Source organism: Vombatus ursinus, unplaced genomic scaffold, assembly GCF_900497805.2.
Source record: "Vombatus ursinus unplaced genomic scaffold, bare-nosed wombat genome assembly UNPS02014768.1, whole genome shotgun sequence".
Taxonomy (NCBI): Eukaryota; Metazoa; Chordata; class Mammalia; order Diprotodontia; family Vombatidae; genus Vombatus; species Vombatus ursinus.
The window spans coordinates 10,943,986-10,962,553 of NW_020954546.1; the positions used below are offsets into that span (position 1 = coordinate 10,943,986).

Below are 18,568 nucleotides of genomic sequence, written 5' to 3' on the forward strand. Positions count from 1 at the left end.
TACTTTTTATAGTTATATGGAAAGTGCTTTATCCCCTCTAAATCAGCACAAGAGCCCTGAATTTGGAGAGGTTTAAATGCCAGCTCTGATACTTCTCAGCTGTGGCACCTTGGGCAAGGCCTGAGCCCTCAGTTTCCTCATCTATAACATGAGAGGGTTGACCTCCATGACCACTAAAGGTTCTTCTCACTTTGAATCTAGAATCCTGTGACAGCGCTCTGTAAATGGAGCTATTTTCATTATGAGCAGTAAAGGTCTTCATGATCCAGACTTCCCTCTTTCTACCTGGTTGGCTCTGCTCCCAGTGGCTTCCCATAATACCTTGCCATACAGAGGCCTACCTCCATGTGCCACCTTCATAAATGGATGAATGGATAAGAAGGATTTATTCAGGGCTTATTGTGTGCTATGTTAGAGCAGTTAGGTGGTGGAGTAAACAGAGTTCCCAGCCTAGAGTAAGCAAGGCTCATCATCCTCAGTTCAAATCTGACTTCATACACTTGCTAGCTATGTGACTCTGGGCAAGTCACTTAACGTTGTTTGCCTTAGTTTCCTCATCTGTAAAATAAGCCAGGAAGGAAATGGCAAACCAAGAAAACCCCAAAGAGTTGGACATGAGTGAAATGACTCAGCAATAACAAATATGCTAAGCACTGTTGTACAAATAGATAAAGGAGATGGTTCCTTCACCCAAGGAGCTCACGTTCTAACTAGAGGAGATGGTTCAGCTTTGGGGCAGATGGAAAGGCGTAGTGGTCCTTACACAGTGCAAAGGCAAATGACAAAGCCCCAGAGTTCCTAGAAGGCACCAGCAAGTCTGACGCTTGTGCCTGTGGGTCTGCACAGGTTAGCGGTGTGGCGGGTAAAAGGCAAAGTGACTGAGGAAACAAAGGTTCAAGCGTCACAGGTGGCAATTGATTAAGCAACGCGTGCCAGCTCCCCGACAAATCGGGACTGGTAGCCTTCCTCAGCTTTGGCACCGGACCCCAGATACAAGGGGAGACAGATTGTTATACATTAAAAACAATCAAATAAGGCCAATTAAACTAAAAGGAAACAGTTAACTGGGGTACAACAATAGGTAATCTGATTTCTAATTGGATGAAAGAGTAGGGACTTTCCAAGTTGGGAGGGGAAGAACGAATAGGTGCCATTCCCTGAAATCAGGAAAAGAGGTGTCCCATTCCTCTCAAGTGTCTGTAAACAATCCAAGGAACATGGAAACAATAACTTATTGACCAGCGTGGGGCCAGTTTTCAGATAAGATGTATGGGTTGCTTGAGATGTATAATTATGAGAAAGCCCCTTGCATCAGTCTTTGGATCTGACTACGTTTCTGGTCACCATAACCCAGGTCCTTAGTTCAGGGTCTCTAAGCAGCAGGGTGAGGTGGCCCGGCTGAAATAAGTAGGGTTCACTCAGTTCCCACTACACTTGCTGCTCCAGTCCCCTCTGTTACCTCAGTCACAAGGTAGATGGTAAGGTTTAGCGGGCCTTAGGTGGTAACTAATGCTGGGCCAAATACTAAGGCTTAATGGGCCATCATCTTATTGGAAGGAATGTTGTTAGTGATTGATGCTAAGGTGAAGCAGGGTGATTGGGCTTGTCCCTGACCCATGGCTGTTGGGAAGGTAGTCTGTGGCCCTGAGGAGATCCAGTCAGGTGGGAGCGTCCAGCACATTGGGGGCCAAGCGGTGTTGCTTTCCCAGCCTGAAAAGCCCTTGGGCTTTCATTTTGTCCGTGCATCCGTATCTAACCTGAATAATAATAATAATAATTAGCATGTTTCATATATGCACTCTATATATAATATCTTATTTGATCCTCATAGCATCTCTATAAGGCAGGTGCTATTTTTTCCCCCATTTCATAGGAGAGAAAACTGAGGCTGAGAAAGGTTAGTTGACTTGACCAGAATAACATAACTAGTATGTAACTATGGCGGGAATTGAGCCCAGGACTTCCTAACTCCCAAGTTCCATTACTCCGTTTACTGCCCCATGTGATGTCCACAATGACATTGGAGGCCAGTTCTCTGTTGGAAAATTTCCGTTATGTGCATTTTCCCTGATAAGGTTGTGTGGCAAGTTATATGATGTATTACTCTGAATAATTAAAGTTGAGGGTTCTCCAGAAGGCAGTGGGATGGCACATAGTGGGCACAAGCAGGCCATTACATCTCAGAAAGGAGAATTCACAGAGGAAAAGCCATTCATGAAGAGTGGAGAGGACCAGTAGGCTGCTCACGTGCCACGTGGGTGTTGTGAAGTACCATCCAGAGACCCTGAGGAAAGCCCCAACTTATTAGCCAGAGCCCCTGTGGCCCAGTCATGGAAGGACATGGTTAAGTGAGGGTCTCATCTTTGTAGGGAATAGTCATGACTGAGAAGGCAGAGTATTATTATATTGGCATTCCTTACACCTGATTGGTATAGTTTCAGGAAAATCAACCACTATAGAAATAGAATATTCATCCTTTTTTTTTTTTCCTGGTGGCTCATACATTGAAAAAAATAGGTCATGAGCAGTAATCTAAATTGACTACTGATAAATAATTAAAACTAATGGATTTTACGACAATCTTTGAGAAAGCACCAAGACATTACATTCCATTTTCTGCTACATGGAAGGAAGGTTTTTTTGGTCATTTATACCAATAAATGCCATTTATGATGATCTCTAGCTCTCTCTTTCCCCGTCCTCCTTGGATAAGGCCTGAACAATCCCATGTTCATCTCTAAAAGCAAGGAATAGCGAATCGATGGTAACACGTTCGATGGTCTAACGATTAGTAATGGTGGGAAGGCTTTAGCAGCCTGAAGCAAGAAGCTTTCCTTTCTCCTGAGCCCTGTGTTAAGTGCAGTCCCAGAATGACTTGCGTAGGGTTTAACTTGCCTTTTGTTTGTACTTGGAGCACAGGGGATCATGGTCCTAGAGCTGGACAGGCCTTAGTTCGGTCATTTAGTCCAGCCTGCTCTTTTCACTGCTTAGGAAACTGAGGCCCAGAGAATTTAAGGAACATCCTCAGAGTGACCCGGATGACAAATATCAGGGCCAGGATTGGACTCCCACCGTGCATCCTCTGTGCGGCTCCCAGCCACGGAGATTGCTGCTGCAGAATATGGAAGCTGAGGGTTGGCTACATTTCACTGCCAAAAAAAAATTGCCCATGGCCTCATTTAAGGTTAATCGGCAATATCAACATTTTCTCCACCACTTTCGATTTAAATGTTCACGCTGAAATTTCACAATCAGCCTTTGTGAGTCTATACCAGCCAGTTACAGCCACAGCTTCTGTGATCGGTCTCCAGTGAAATACAATAAACCCTTTAAAAAAGATCATCTCCCACCCTTCCGAGGGTTGTCCACTGATCTGCTCTACCTGGTATGTTCAGATGTGATCGACACGAAAGTAAAATGAATTTTCTTTTGCTTTTGTTTTTTCTAAAGGTTGAGGGGAGTCAGTGAGGTACAGTAGAGAGAAGATTTGATTTAGAGTCCAGAAGATCGGATTCAAATCCTGCTTCTGACATTTACTAGCTGTGTGACCCTATACGAGTCCTGGTCTCTCCAGGCCTCCAAGGTCCCTTCTTGCTCTCGACCTGGGATCCTGTTGGCCCTGGTGATTTGGTGCTTGCTACAGAATACTTTCGTAGAAAAGCAAAGCAGACACATGCTATGCCCCTGCGGAGCCTGCGTTTCCCTAGGCAGTCTGGAGTCCCACTTCTCTCCTTTGTCATCTGCAGTTATTCTTCCACGTCATAGGGGCTAGGGGCACGGCGCCCCCATGATCTGGAAAATTCGCATGAAATGCTGTGGCTTCGTAGCAGAGAAGAAGTCTGAATTTTTTCTTTCTCTTTTATGGGGTGTTTACAGTACCTTATTATAAAATTTGGGTTAGGTATTTGGTTATAGGATCTGTGAAGTCTGCTGACCTTTGCATGTCATCTGTGGCTTCTGCAAAACTCCCAAAATACTCCCATTTAATTTCTTGTGCCAACCCACGATCTATCGAAACCACAGTGGGGAAAATGGGGATGTAGAAGGGATCTCTGTATAGACACGAGAACATCTGCATTTTCGGCACTGGCCCCATTGAGGCGCTGGCCTGAAAGTTGGGGTGGCTGCCAGGCTTTTCCCCGGTACTTGTTTCGCCTCTGAAATCATGGCCAAATCCCACGCCCGGAACATCGTCGTTGAATAGTTCAGAGGTTGTGATGGCAGGTCTAGCCAGGGGAGCATTGAAAGATCTCTCTGGTTAATTTGCCAGCTCCACTGCATCTTCTGCAGCCCAAATCTACCTTTTAGTAGACCTCAGGGCTCAAGATCAATCATCAAAAGAAAACAGCCGCAGACCAGACCAGAATGAATTCCAAGGTCCACTCCCCCCAAAAAACTTCACCCTCTCATTTCTAGCTTCTGGATTAATTTAGGATTTCCAGGTAAAAATCTGGCATCTGTGAATTTAATGGAATTCATCTTTTAGACTAGGAGTTCTAAACCGTACGCTTTTAACTTTCTTCAAAAAATATTTCGGTAACTATATTTTGATATAATACATTTCTTCTGTAATCCTTTGTTGTCTTTTGGGGTGACGATTGGGGCTTCCCTTTTGAAGCATCTTTCTGAGACGGGCTGTCTGGACTTCACCAGATTGTCCAAGGGCTTGGGGGTATAATTTGTATCTGCCAAGGACTCAAGCAAGGTGAAGAAACTCTTCTAATTTAGGCCCGTTTGAATATATCTGGGATCCTTGCCTAGGGCCTTTTGCAAAGCTCTAGATGAGGAGAGGAAGCCAAAGGGTTAAGCAGGTTCATTTGGGAATTGCTGCTGGTTCCAAGTCTGTGGGCACCATCTCTCCACCCCCCTCTCCATCAGTATTCCATCCATGTTTTCATTGTCATCGGCCTTATGAGGATCCCGACCTTCTCACTCGGTTTCTGGGGTTAAGCTGTGTACCGGCCCTTTAGTACACATACATAAAACAAGGGTATTTAAGGGAGCTTTTTCCCATCTTCCTGTGATGAGCCAGGTCTGAAATAGAGTGTGACAGCTGAGCTCCCGACGTCAGGGCTGCTGATAATCCTGGGCAGCTTTTCCTGATGATTCCTTCGGCAGCCATTAGGACATCCCCCGGCCATTGCTGCCTCCAGGTGCCATGTCTTCAGGACAGATCCTGAAGCCATGGACCCAGTGGGGAAATGAGATGCAGTTGGCCAGTGCTCTTAGCAAGACCATTTATCACGGACTGCTTTATTCACCAAGGAAGATCAAAGGGCCTTTGTCACAAATCATAAGATACAGACACCTTAGAGGTAAAGAAGTTATCATGGAATGCAGGGGAAGCCGGATTCGGGCGGGTTTCAAAGCAATTGCAGATAGAGTACAGCTTGGCTCACCCCTTCATCTTTGCTCTGTGGCAACTTGCCAGAAAGCCAGTAATGAGGTACAGTGTAACCTCATTATTTTAGTTTTGATTTGGGAAAGGACAGGTCTGAATTTGGGGAAATTCATCAGTTACTCAAAAACAAAAATAATTAATTTTGTGTTTTTATGTCATATGCATTTCTGAATCTATCCTTTCCCCTCCCAGAAACAATCATTTTAAAATGTTGTGGTTTTTTTTTTACTCAGTATTTTAAAGACAGCTTTGTTACCTTTATGACTTGTAAGAGCAACCATTTACATACAAATTGTAGATATGCTAAAGTATATTGAGGGTTTTTCTTCCTCTGGATAGATTAACCAGCATCCTATAATCTTATTTACAAACTTAATTTCTTTAACAAACAATTCTTTATAAGCTTTCATTTCAGCTCATCCCAGAAGATTCATAGCACTTCTGAGCAGATGAGGTTTTACTCATTCATTCAGCAGAGCTTAAGGTAGTGGATGGTATATAAAGCTGGGTCTCCAGAGCCATATTCCTTCCCAATCCCTAGATTAGGCAGGGACTGAGAGCTGGAGCAGGGAGGAGAGCCAGGCTGAAGATGGGTGTAGAGACCGAAAGAGATCGACCATGGCAAGGTGCCCTATAGCAAACGTCTACAGAAAAACAAGCCCTGCATCTGGGCTGGTCCCAAAGTGTGGCGTCTTCTTTCAGTCCTCTAGAGGTGAAAGTGACTTACCCACGGCCACACAGGGAGTCAGAGCTACCGCTGAGCTTTCAGAAGAGCCTTTGACTTTGGGCTCCCTCTGTTTTCTCCCTCATCGAAGATGGCGGTGCATCATGCCATTCTGACTCAGGGTGATTTTCAGAAGAACCAATGAAAATGGTTCGTAAATGTACAAAGTGCTTTTTACATGTTAATAAATCACGTTTTGCCCAATGCCAAGCAAGAAAATTCCCTATTATGACTCTCAGTCCTACTAAGACACATTGGGTATTGATCACCTCCTTGATCGCATGTCAGTGTGTCTGCATCATAGCCCTTTGGTTTTTGCCAGGGAACTTGAGGGCGCTTTGGGCTAAGAAAACCCTGGAGGGGCTTTGACTGGTTGTTATCAGACTGGACGGACCATTCATGGCTCCATAAACTAGCATTTTTTTTTAAAGTCTTCTGTCTATCCAGTATTTTGTTTTTGTGTCCAGTCAGGTCCTCCCCTTACCTCTCCCTTTGTTTGAAAATTTCAGGAAAATGCCTTGGTGTGTACTTGCAAGTGGCTGATTCTTCAGGGCCTGATTCCTCCCCAGACAGCAAAGGGCATTACATTTTAAGATGACAATAAATCACATAGTGTCCTTGCTAAGTGACATTAGAGATCCCGATGGGTCAGGATCGAGCATCTGTATTTTTGTCTCTTCATTTTAGTACAGGAGGGCCGAATTCTGTCTGACATGCAGATAATATTTGCAGGCAGTGTGTGATGAGGAATTTCTCAGGGTGCCAAAAATAAATTTAGCAGGAGTGATTTTTAGCTGGTGACTTGAGGTCTGTGTGCAGTTTTGTTTGCTGGGGTGTCTGTCCCTCCCTCCATCTCTCAGTCTTTCTTTCTGGGATCTCAGCACCCCAAAGCAGGTTCTTTTTGTAAACCGTAGCAGACAAGGTCCTGGACTTGGGGTCAGGAAGCTCTGGGTTCAAATCTCACCTCAGACACTTGATAGCAGTTTGAACCCGTGGAGCAAATCATTTACGTCACTTCTCTGTGACTTGCTTTCCTCATCTGTGAAATTAGAGAGGTTGGATCAGTGGCCTCTAAGGTGTCTGTGATCCTGTGATTAAAACTTAAATTGTGAAATGAAGAGATTTTTTTAAATACAAATACAGCTAATTTGTTCACATGACTGTGAGGGGGAGGGGGGAGGCAAGAGACATAGCAGAAGTGTTTACGTCCCACTGTTTAAAAACCCCCGTAGTCTAATAGCTTGTTGGTGGGTGGCAAGAGAACATATAGAAACAATTTGTCACGGCCTGGTCTTTTTCACGTCCCAGAGAAAATAGATCATTGCCCAGTTGATTGGGATCAGGCAGACCAGGGAACTTTCTGAGTTACCATGGGTCTGAAGAAGGAATCTACACATTGTTTATTTATTCTTTTCCTTCTTTCTTCAAAGTTTGTATTAGGGGGATTTCATTAGACCTTTAAAGTCAGTGTGGCATAGTGGAAAACGTGTTTTATTTGCACTCAGAAGGCCTGGGTTCAAATCCCAGCGTTGCTATGGGTTGAATGAGAAGGCCTCTGAGGGCCTGCCCTGTCTGGAGCTATAATCCTAAAGCCTATGTCTTCTGTGTCCAGTATAGGAAGTAATTCCATTTACCTTTTCAAGAGGACCTCAGAAAGAGACGTTGATGGCCTTAACATGTTTGTAGTACGGATGTTAAATATTTCGTGCTTTTCTGTCTTCCAAATGGAAGACCTTCCATGTCAGTCATGCAGCCAGCAAACATTTACTAATCACCTACTGTGTGCCAGGAGCTGTGCTCAACATTTGGGGATACAACAAAATGCAAAAAGCCAGGCCTGCCTGCGTGTTAACCCCCAGAATTTCTGGGGTGTTTGTGACACAGCGTCATTTCTTTGGGGGATTGTCTCCCCAATTACCGTTCCACGTTTGGGCTCACGTCTTTCACAGCGACTGTGGGCCTGGCTTGCCTGACTTCCTGTGAGTTCCTCAAGGGCAGAGAGTGTTTTCTTCTGGCTTCTGTTCATGCCTGGCGCACAGTAGGTGCTTACCAAGTGCTTACTGACTGATTTTTGACTGTCCTCAGGTTGGTATGTTTGGACTCCCCCAGTGGATCATAAGCACTTCACAGAATGGGAGAGTTGGAAGGGTCCTCGGAGAGCTGCAAGTCCAGCCTAGAGGTGGAGGGCACGCCCACTCTGTCCTACCTACACAGGATCCCCAGACAGCCGGCTGCTGCTGGGCTCAGGAGATAAGGGCCGCTCTGGAGCCCCCTGACATGATGTTGTCTCAGAGGCGTTATTTAGAGAACGGTTTTTCTAGTCTCAAGCGTCCTAGGACGAGGGCACAGCCATCTTTGGACCACTGAACCAGTCACCAAGCTTTTATCCAATATATCCTTTGTGCCAGGCATCAGACCAAGTGCTCGGGATACAGACACAAAAAAGAACCAGTCCCTGCCCTCAGGGAGCTTATGTTCTACCATGTCCATATATCTAGACGTAGGAGATCACAGTCATCGCTAATCCAGGTGCACCGCTGGCACCCATTCACTGGCAGGGGCTCTTCCCTCTGGATCTCTAATTTAATTCAATGTTTGTTAAGTACCTGCTTTGGGCGAGGCACCATGCCAAGTGGTTTTCATTTAGTTCTTTGATTCATGTCCTTTCAGCACCTGGGGGGCTTTAGGTCATTATTGGGAGTATTTGGCATCCCATTTATGCCCCTCACAGTGTCTCTTGTCTGCTTTTTTCCGCTGCAGCCATTGTCTTGTTCTTCACATGCGTTCATTATTACTGGGAGAATGTTTAAGTTGGAGAGCTGGGGCTTCGCACCTGGTCAGTGCTTGATAACGACCGCCTCGTTCGTTTCATTAAAAGCGCTAGACCATTTCCCAGGTGGCTTTTCCCTTCCTGTTCAGTCCTGGGCCTAGCCCGTTGCCTGTCCCAGATGCACGTGGGGCCCTCTTCAGTGGCATGCCATGCTCGGAACAATGAGCCTTCTTCATGCTTTCAGGCAGCCGCTTTCCTCCAAGCACTATCGGTAATAAATGAGGTGGCTCCGGTTTGCTTCCTGTTTCTTCCTGCAGTTTGGAACTACGCTGTGGTCTAGACTTTGCATTAAGACCCTGGCTACCAAAACCTTTCATTTTCATTTCCTCGTTGCAGCGTTTCTCTACCTTCCTCAAGTCTCCTATGCCGGCCCTCTCAGTCCCCCACACCTCCGCCTTCGCCAAGGAAGTAGACGCCCTCTTCCCTCCACGGCCCTTCCAGGGGTCCTTCTGGCGTCCCGGGGGTTTTCCTCGATTCTCCCCCTCCTCGTCGTTTGATCTCTCACTCAGTCTTGTCAGTTCTCTGCCTTCCCTCCTTGGCTCTGCGCCAATGCGACCGCCCCTCCCCTTCCAGAGCACGTTGTCGTCCCCACTTTGGGGACCTTCCACCAAGCCTCGTTTGGCCTCTCTGCAGCGTCTGCCCGTTGTGTCCGGTTCTGTCTTCTGGAACTGAACAGAACAAAACCACCCTTACAAGGAGACCCTTTAGGTACTTGGGGAGAATGATCACCTCCCACAAGTCATTTCTTCTCCTGTGTGTTGGAAACTGGGGACCTTTTTGTGTCCTTCCTACAGATGGGGACCAAGAATGATCCCTAGGCCTCCCCAGGCCACACATCTAGGGCCTGCCCACCCAGGCCTGCGCCTTTTTGGTTGCTGTGGCACAATCCTGATGCTCCCCAGCCATGCCAGGCCCATCTTAGGTGGGTGAAGTAGACCTTACATTTCTCCCCCCTCCAATTCGTCGTCTTGCGTCTGACTCCGCGTTCCGGCCTGCCGTGATCTCTTCAGATCTGAGCTCTGTCGTTCAGTATCGGTTCCAACCCTGTCTCTCCAAGCTTCATGTCATTGGCAAATATGATAAGTATGACATCTACGGATACCTTTACCCAAGTTACTGGGAAAAAAAAAATCAATTAAGCAGGTTTTCCTCTGAAATGGCAAGGTGTCCGTAGCACTGCAAATTGGAACATCATCTTTGATTTAAGGATGAAAGTGCCTTCTTCCTAATATCACTGCACATACCCATTTATGTCTGTTGTCCCTCAATGACGAGCACTGTACTTGGCACACAGAGGGTGATTGAAGGAGAGAGCAGATAGAGACTAGGAAGGAACCTCAGAAGCCGACCTCCTTGTTTCACAGACGAGCAAACTGAGGCCCAGAGGGGAAGGGGCTGGCACAGCACCAAACCTGCTAAGCCAAGGCTCAGACTGAGACCCCCCTGACTCAGAATTCAGCCCTTTTTCCACTGTGCCACCCATTTTAAAATGGAGGTGGGCCTCTGAAGGTCAGGTAATCTGGCTAAGAAAATAGGGACTTGTGTCCCTAAAATAGGCAAGTGTCATTTGCTCCTGTCCTCCAGGGGCAGTGTTTCTAAGCTTTTTCAGACGTCACAAAGTCCCTTTCCGATTTCCCCGTGACTTCTTTTTTAACAGCTCTTTGTCACGATCTCTTTACACTGCGTCTTCAGGAAACTCGGGTGAGCTCTCTCCGCGTATCCTCATTGTGTCTGAATGTCCTGTGACAGTGCTGGACACGTCAGAGACGCTGTCAAGTGTTTGACTGAACACAGTATCTGTCCTCACCTCTGACACTTTCCCTGTTGATTTTCATTATAAAATAGAAGCTGTGTTCCCTTAGAAAACACCAGGATGTTCAATAAGACATAATAACATGACACCACCCGTGGCACGGTGCCTGGCACGTAGTAGGCACTCAGTCAATGCTGATCGACTGACGGATGGATTACATCTTTCCAGGGCATATAATTAAGGGGAAATTTTCCGATAGAATGTTATTGAGTCACAAAATGGCTTTAAACAGTAGCTAACAGGATTAAAAAAAAATACTTGCTACAGTAAAATAAAATCAAAAGAAAAAGACAGCAACAGTGACAGCTTAATGTCACAGAACTCACCAAAAAAAAGCATCTGTCTCATCTCTCAAACCCCCTTCCTAATATTCTCCTGTACAAAGACAGAATTCCCCCTCTTTGCTGAGGCCCAGTTTTCAGTACCATGATAACAACATATTTACTAAAATTCAGAACGTTTAGCTGAAGGGACCTGAATGGTCTATAAAGGTTTTATATATCCAATCAATTCTCTGATTTATGAATTCTTAAAATAATGAATTTCCTGAAGAGGTGTGTCAAAATTGGTAGTAAGAGATTCTATGAGAGTTTTATTCCTTTGATGTTTAATTTACATTAACAGTGCATTCAGAAAGGGTTTAAAAGTCAAAGTTATGGCCTAAATCCATTTCATATAGAAACAGTGTTCAAACCTAAATCATAACATTTACTTCTTATTTCAAGTGAATTTGTTACAGCAGACCTCACACTACTGAAACTGACATCATGGAAGAGTTGTTGTTGTTGTTGTTTTTAATCACATTGCATGTAAAATCAGGTATATGCAAATAAGGACTAATTATTAGAAATGAAATCTAACCACGCTTGATTAAAATAAAATTTAGATTAAGCAAAGCCAAATTTGTCAATGCACTAGAAGTGAAAGGAAATGGGGTTGTTTTATATTGTTAATCATTAACATTTTACTCACAGCTGTTTTGGAGGCCAACCTAACATATCTTCTTCTCTTTCTTTTTCACATGTCTGCCTCCTGATTCATCCTTTTGTGTGCTTCAGGATTTGCGCAAGCAGGTAGCTCCTTTGTTGAAGAGTTTCCAAGGAGAGGTAAGCTTTGACATTGTTTAGTTTATACCCCGAGGTGTCTATATGTGGGAAACAGGTTTTCCTTTTATTCACATTAAATAAATGTCTGTTACGTAACTTATGTACTCTGCTTGACCCTTCACTAACCATATATAGATTGGTCTAATGCAAATTTTGTATGAAATTTCATTTTCCACCAAGCACGCCCATTCTTATGCAAAGGTTTTCTAGAGCTACGTGTGATTTGTCTTTGATGCTGGTGTTTGCTTGGGTTTGGAGGGGAGGGGTTCCCACCCCTGAGATTTTACTAGCTTGGGGAACTCCCCAGTGAGGAATTGTCTGTTCCACCAACGTAGATTGGCATTTGTTCTACAACTTTATAAAGTCTTAATTTTCTTGGGTAGCGAAAGATTAAGTGACTTGCCTATGGTCACTCTGCTAGTCTGTGTCAGTCTGTTCTTAAACCCAGGTTTTCCTGGCTCCAAGACCGCCTCTCTATCCACTACGTAATAAATAGAATAGAAAAGTATCTTTTAAGCCATTTTCTATGTGCCAGGCACTCTGCTAAGCTACAAATAGAAGTAAGACATCCCTTGCTTTCAGAGCACTCACATTCTAATTGAGGGACATAACACATTTAGGGGAGCTCAGCTGTGATGAGGATGGCAAGGCCCAATAGACTTGAGAGTGAGTGCAGCAGCAGTGCTGAAGGTAAGGCCCAGAAGTCTTTAGGGCACACGGTTGGGAAGGGGGAGAGTCTGGTGGGATGCCAAGCTGATGGGTTCCTGCTAGTCTGAACAGAAAAAGAAAAAGAAAAAGAAAATACGTTTCAAACAGAATACAGAAGAAGCTACTGGCATCTGGAGACAATAAGGCACGGCTCAATGAACTCTGACGTCAGACACTCTGTGAGTATGTGACCGTGGGCAAGGCTCTTGGCCTCACTGAACCTCAGTTTACCTACATCTCAAATGACAAAAACATGACTTGAACCAAGATACCTCCTAGGACTTTTGCAAAGAAAGTGTCTTGGGAATCCCACAGCGCAGGGAAGGTGGCAGTTGCTAGTTCTGGTGGTTTCCGTAGCCACTGGAGTCCCAAACCCACAAGACTCAGTCGGCCTCACCATTTCCCCTGGGGAGTGAGCTGCCCGAGGTGAGCCCTTGCATCCGACCTGCTCAGTCCTTCAGAGGTAAGAGTGTACATCCATAGCCAGCTTCTTTCTTGCGCCAACTGGCCTGTCTTGCTAGCCTGGTCGCTTCCATTAGCAAGATGGAGAATCATGGGAAGACCTGGGAGGAAGTTGAGAGAGCCAGCGTGGAGTAGTGGACAGAGCCCCAGGCTTACGGCCAGGAGAGACGTGGACCTGAGTCCCTCCCCTGACACTCAGTAGTGATGAAACCGCCTCTCAGCCCCAGTTTTCTCATTTGTAAAATGGGGAGAATAATAATGACACCTCCGTTGTGGGGATCAGGTGAGATACTGTCTGTAAAGTGCTTTACAGACACTTTTAAGCACTACAAAATATTCATTATTATTAAGTTAAAATATTATATAGTTATATTCTCTTAATTATTTTTGCCTAAAATTCTTAGAGAGCATAACCTCCTGAGTCAGACCTATGGTCTCTGCAGTCCAGAATTCTGGCGTCAGTGGATGGCCTCTGGGAGGGCAGAGTTGACCCTCATGATATCAATCTGAAAAGGCTAGGGAGGGGCTATGCACATTCCCTAAGAGCCTGGTAGGGTCTCTTATCCATGGGTCATAATGCTTTTCCTGCTTTCAGCCTGTATCACCAATTAAGGTAATGAATTCCATGTACTTACTACCAACCCTGTGATAATAGCTCCCATTTCTGTAATGCAGCAAGGTTTAAAAATGTGAACTTGTCCTTGTGTCTGCTGGGCAGTGATTATGACAAATGGTCCTGGACACCGTCCGCCCAATGGCCAGGGCCCCAGGAGATGGTGAACCATCAGACCCTGATTTTGTAATCCTGACTTACAGACCTCCCAGAGGCAGGGGGTGCTGTGCAAAAAAGGCTAGATGTGGAAGCGTAGGGCCTGGGTTCAAATCCTGGCTCCTCTCTGTGTGATGTTGGGCACGGCACCTTATTTCTCTGAGCCCCATTTTCTCATCTGCTCACGGAGGTGTTGCACTCAGTTCTCTTGAGAATGCCCTGGAGCAGGCCCCCCACCCCCATCCCTGGTCCTCGGACCAAAGAGTTCCCTTTAGCTAGCTTCATCCAACTGGTATTTCATACAGCATTCTTCACCGTGGTATTGAAGGCCCTCTCCCATCTGCCTTTGGGCCTTCTCCCCAGGGTGTTCCCCAGACTGCCTTAAGTTAGCCCCACGCTCCAAACAGGCTGGCCACTCCCTGTTCCCAGAAGAAACTGTGCAGCTTGTGGCCTCCAAGACTTTGATTAGTTTTGTTCAAAGCCCTTATCCTCCGGAAGGCCCCCCCAGCCATGGTCACTCCCCCTTAGGAATCTCCCTGTCGTGTTACTTGGACCTCTCATTGGCCATGAGGCTCAGCTCACCTTGTTTTCTGACTTACCCCATGCCTGGATGGTCAGCCTCCTGCGGACAGCAGGCCCACAGTAGACACTGGATCAATGTTCTGGTCTCCCTCCCTTTCTCCCTGCCTCCTCACAGTGCACCCTCCCCCAGGCTCGAGGTCATTCTGCTTAGAAGCAGTAGAAGAGCGGAGCAGCCCTGCTGGCTTCCTAGCTTCCTGGTGTCCGTTATCACTCCCTCTTTAGCCTTCCTCTTTCCCCCAATATGTAACTTTAAAAAAAAAAAGCGTTATTTTTATTTGTCTTTAGGCTTTGCTATCAACTTTCATCCACTGTGAGCATTAGGACTCCCGGAACAGTTCTTAGAGGACCCTGCCCTGCTTTGATAGCCATCCCTCTTCTCGTTCCTGCTCTTGCTTCCACCCCTGGCACATTTCATTTTATAATCCAAGTTGGCCAGGAAGTTCCCTGAGAATCCACACCAGTCTCCTTAGACACCTCTTGCTTTCATCTTCAGTGAAATTGTTTTTCTTTGTGTCTTGAAAATTTCCTCTCTGCAGTTGTATCAGTCTCTCACTTCTGGAAGCCAGCGTTAAATATACAAGCTGCTTCGTTCTGGACAGTCACTCCCCTTTCGAGGTTCCTGTGCAGAATGGGAATGCGGACCTTAGCGGCTCCGTCCCGGACTTAGCTAACACGAAGAGGGGGTTTCATCATTTCTCCTTTGTTTTCTTTGCCTTTACCTGGTATTCAAATGTAAGCATCTGGAGGGCAGGCACTGTCTTGTGCCTTTCTTTGTATCCCCAGTGCCTTATCACGTGTGGACTGGCTGACTGCTTCCCGGTGAAGGATGAGGACAAGCCGTAATATTTCAGTGTTGGCGTTTGCAGGTGTCGCAGTCAGGCCCCGAGTTGATTTGTTCATTTCCTTTTGTGCTTCCATGTTGCCATTAGTACCTTTTTGTTTTTGAATTGTTTCAGTCGTGTCTGACTCCTCATGACCCCATTTGGAGTTTTCCTGGCAAATATGCTGGAGTGGTTTGCCATTTCCTTCTCCAGTTCATTTTATAGATGAGGAAACTGGGGCAAATAGGGTAAAGTAACTTGCTTAGGGTTACACAGCTAGTAAGTGTCTGAGGCCAGGTTTGAACTCAGGTCCTCCCGTCTCCAGGCCTGGCATTTCATCCACTGTGCCACCTAGCTGCCCTGTCCAGTACCTAAGAACAGGGGGGAAAAAAACAACCAGGTCATTTTCCTCCACTAAAGATTATCAGACTTGCTGGTAGTAATGGCTGTTTGGGACGATGCTTGGTCAGGTGATAATCCTCCTCAAGGTCTATAAATTCTCATCCCTCTATGTTTGTTCTCCCCCTCTCTCTCTCTCTCCCTCTCTCCCCCCCCTCCTCCCTTCCTTCCTTCTTTTTCTGCAAGGATCCTTCAGTAAATTCTTTAAAATAGTCTTTTGTAATTAAAGCACATGATTCTTTGGAGCAGAATTGGAGACTAGCCTGGGAATGAACTTGTTAGGCAGCTGGAGGTCTGAGGACCCGATGCCTTCAGTGTGAGGATGCTCAGAGCCTGGTTCTAAACATTGCCTTCAGTCTTTGGTTTGTGCCTACGCCTAATTTCCTATGATGGGAGGAGAAGCACAAAATGGAAATAGGAATTTCTGAAAATGCTGTGACCTTTTAAAATAAGCAGCTGTTTGACATGTAAATATTTTCTTTGTGTCACCGTTGATTACCATTTCACTGCATCTTGGAGCTGGATGGGAGCTCAAAGGTCATAGAGCCCAAACTCTCCACATCTCAGGATCCATTCAGTGGCGTCCCCAGCAAACCTCTGCTTACAGACCTTCGGTGAGCCCTTCTGATGAGGGAAACAGAATGCTCACAAAAAGGGTTTGCCACTTTGGGAGGGGACAGGACAGACGGCCTGAGTAGAATCCCAGACAAAGAAGGATTCCCGGACTGGGGTGACATTGTTCCAAGTCTCCTTTCTGTAGATGGCCTTGCACTGTAGTTGTCATTCTCCAGCTCACCACCTGGAGGCCTCCTTCATGAGATCCATGACAATTCCAGACACAAGCTTGACAATCCACACAGGAGAACCTAAGTGGATGAAACGTGCCTTGGGCCCAAATAGCCTATTAGTCCCAACATCTTGGACACACTACAGTGAGCTAGGCCCAGACATCAGGAGGAGGAGGGTGAGCTGGGTTGACTAAGGAAAGTATAGGGCATTTTGAGTAATTCTCAGCTGCTCCTTGCCAGCACAGCTAATCTGTCAAACACCCATATTTTCCCAGTGATTCACTCTTGCTGTGAATCATGGAACATCATGATTTCCAGAGAATCAGAATTGAAGGTCAGTGCATGATGGAGCAGAGGGTGGTGGGCGTAAGCAGGCTGCAGCACATTAACCAACAACAGACTGTGGGCAAGAATTGGAGAAGCAGAAGAGCTGAGGAAACCCTCTCCCATGTTCAGGAAGGGCCTCTTGTCTGCAAGCATCTTGAGGACAGGGCCTGGCTTTACTTTATCTTTGAATCCCCCAATTCCTAGCACAGGGAAGGTGCTTTAAAAAGACTTAGAGAATTAAATTGAAGTGCAGAAAATTTGCAGAGGATGGGAGGCCTATAATGGTTCCAATCTGTGCCAGTGGAGAAATGTCTACCTCACTGAGATCAGTGAAGGGTCAGAGATGACCTTGGGCCCAGTTTTTAGCCCCTAAACTCTTCCCTTGAGCTGCCAGGCTCCTAAAACTCCTGGATCCCTCTCACATAAACTCCTCCCAGCTGTATCTCCGCCATTCAGAGGTTGTGCAATTTATTGCTTGAACCCGTGTCTGCTTTTCCATTTTTCTCTGTTAAATTTCATTTTATTAGATTTGGTCTGTTATTCCAAAGTGCTTGCCAAGTGCTGTTTTTGTATTGAACAGATTTTCACGCTCAAGGCCTCTCCCTCATCCATCTCCTTTGTATCACTGGTAGTCTTAAGAGCAAAGACGTGGTGACATCTAGGGAATGGGCAAAGTTCATTCCCTTCCAAATACCTTGCATTGGTATAGCCCTTTGTAGCTTACAAGGAGAAAGTAGTTGTAGCATGAAGTTCCGAGAGCTGGGGCCCTCCTAGGGACGCACAACAATTAAGGAAGAAAGCTAGAGAGTAACTCCAAACATTCTACGTGGTGCTATCTCGGAGTCTAGAAAAATAATATCACTGTTTGTAATGACTTATACCAGGAATTCTTAACTGGGGTGATTAGTTTTTCAGGAGTAGGGGGATGAGGCAGGGATAGAATTTGGATGAGAAAAAAGTAAGATCTGTTTGTCTTTTTTTTTTTTAACAACTAACCCCTGAAATTTAGCATTTCTTTTAGAAACATTATTTTGAAAAAGTCTATGAGCATCTTCACAATGCTAGAGGGCTTTATGAACCAAAAAAGAAACAGAAGAACAACGAAAAAGAACAAAAGAAAATTCTTCTAATGAAAAGGCAATAGTTGCAAAGAAACTGATTTTCATTAAAATGTTCACTGAACTTGTCCTCTGGATTTCACCATCCTGGCAAAATGAACATGGTTAATGACATTGCATGCCCAAGATTCATGTTTGTTCGTTTTTAAGCACATTCTTCCCCCTAGCTCCCAGCAGACTTTTCCCTGGTTGGGGACTCCCATGGAACTTTTCATGAGGTCTTACAAAGCTTTGGCAAAGGCCTTGGTGCTGTCAGCTTGTCTGCTGTACAGGAGCCATCAGCACACACCCCTGAAACAATTTTTAAAGCATAAATGGCCTTGCTAGAAGCATTTTCTAATCTCGTTGAGGTCAGAGATGTAGTTTTCAGGAACTTCTATTTTTGAGCCTGTTTTCTATTTTTGAGTCATAGGCTTCATAAAAGGGGGTACTTGCTCTCCAATAATGGTTTGGGCTGTCTCAATAGCTAATGAGCTCCCCGTCATTGAGACTATTCAAAGGGTGAGAGTCCCTCTGTTTCTGGAATAAAATGGTGTCAATAACTCTGACTCCCTGCCAATTCTAATATTCTCCTTGGGTTAGAAGTTTGGAGTGCCAGGCCTTACTTATATATGTATTATAATTAAATATCTCCAAGCAAAAGGCAGCCTTGCCATAGTAGATAGAGAAAGCCCTGCTGCAACACACAGAGACTGTTTGATGACCTCTCGGTGCCTCCAG

General features: G+C 45.5%; 1 protein-coding gene across 9 annotated transcripts in view; it reads left to right on the forward strand.

Annotated features, from left to right (window-relative positions):
• CUX1 (cut like homeobox 1) overlaps positions 1-18,568 on the forward strand; it is a 467,724-nt gene that overhangs the window by 194,435 nt on the left and 254,721 nt on the right. For all 9 annotated transcript variants that reach the window (XM_027861836.1, XM_027861837.1, XM_027861840.1 and 6 more), the window contains exon 3: positions 11,827-11,874. In XM_027861836.1, coding sequence (XP_027717637.1) covers positions 11,827-11,874 — 48 coding nt within the window. The remainder of the gene's footprint in view (positions 1-11,826; positions 11,875-18,568) is intronic.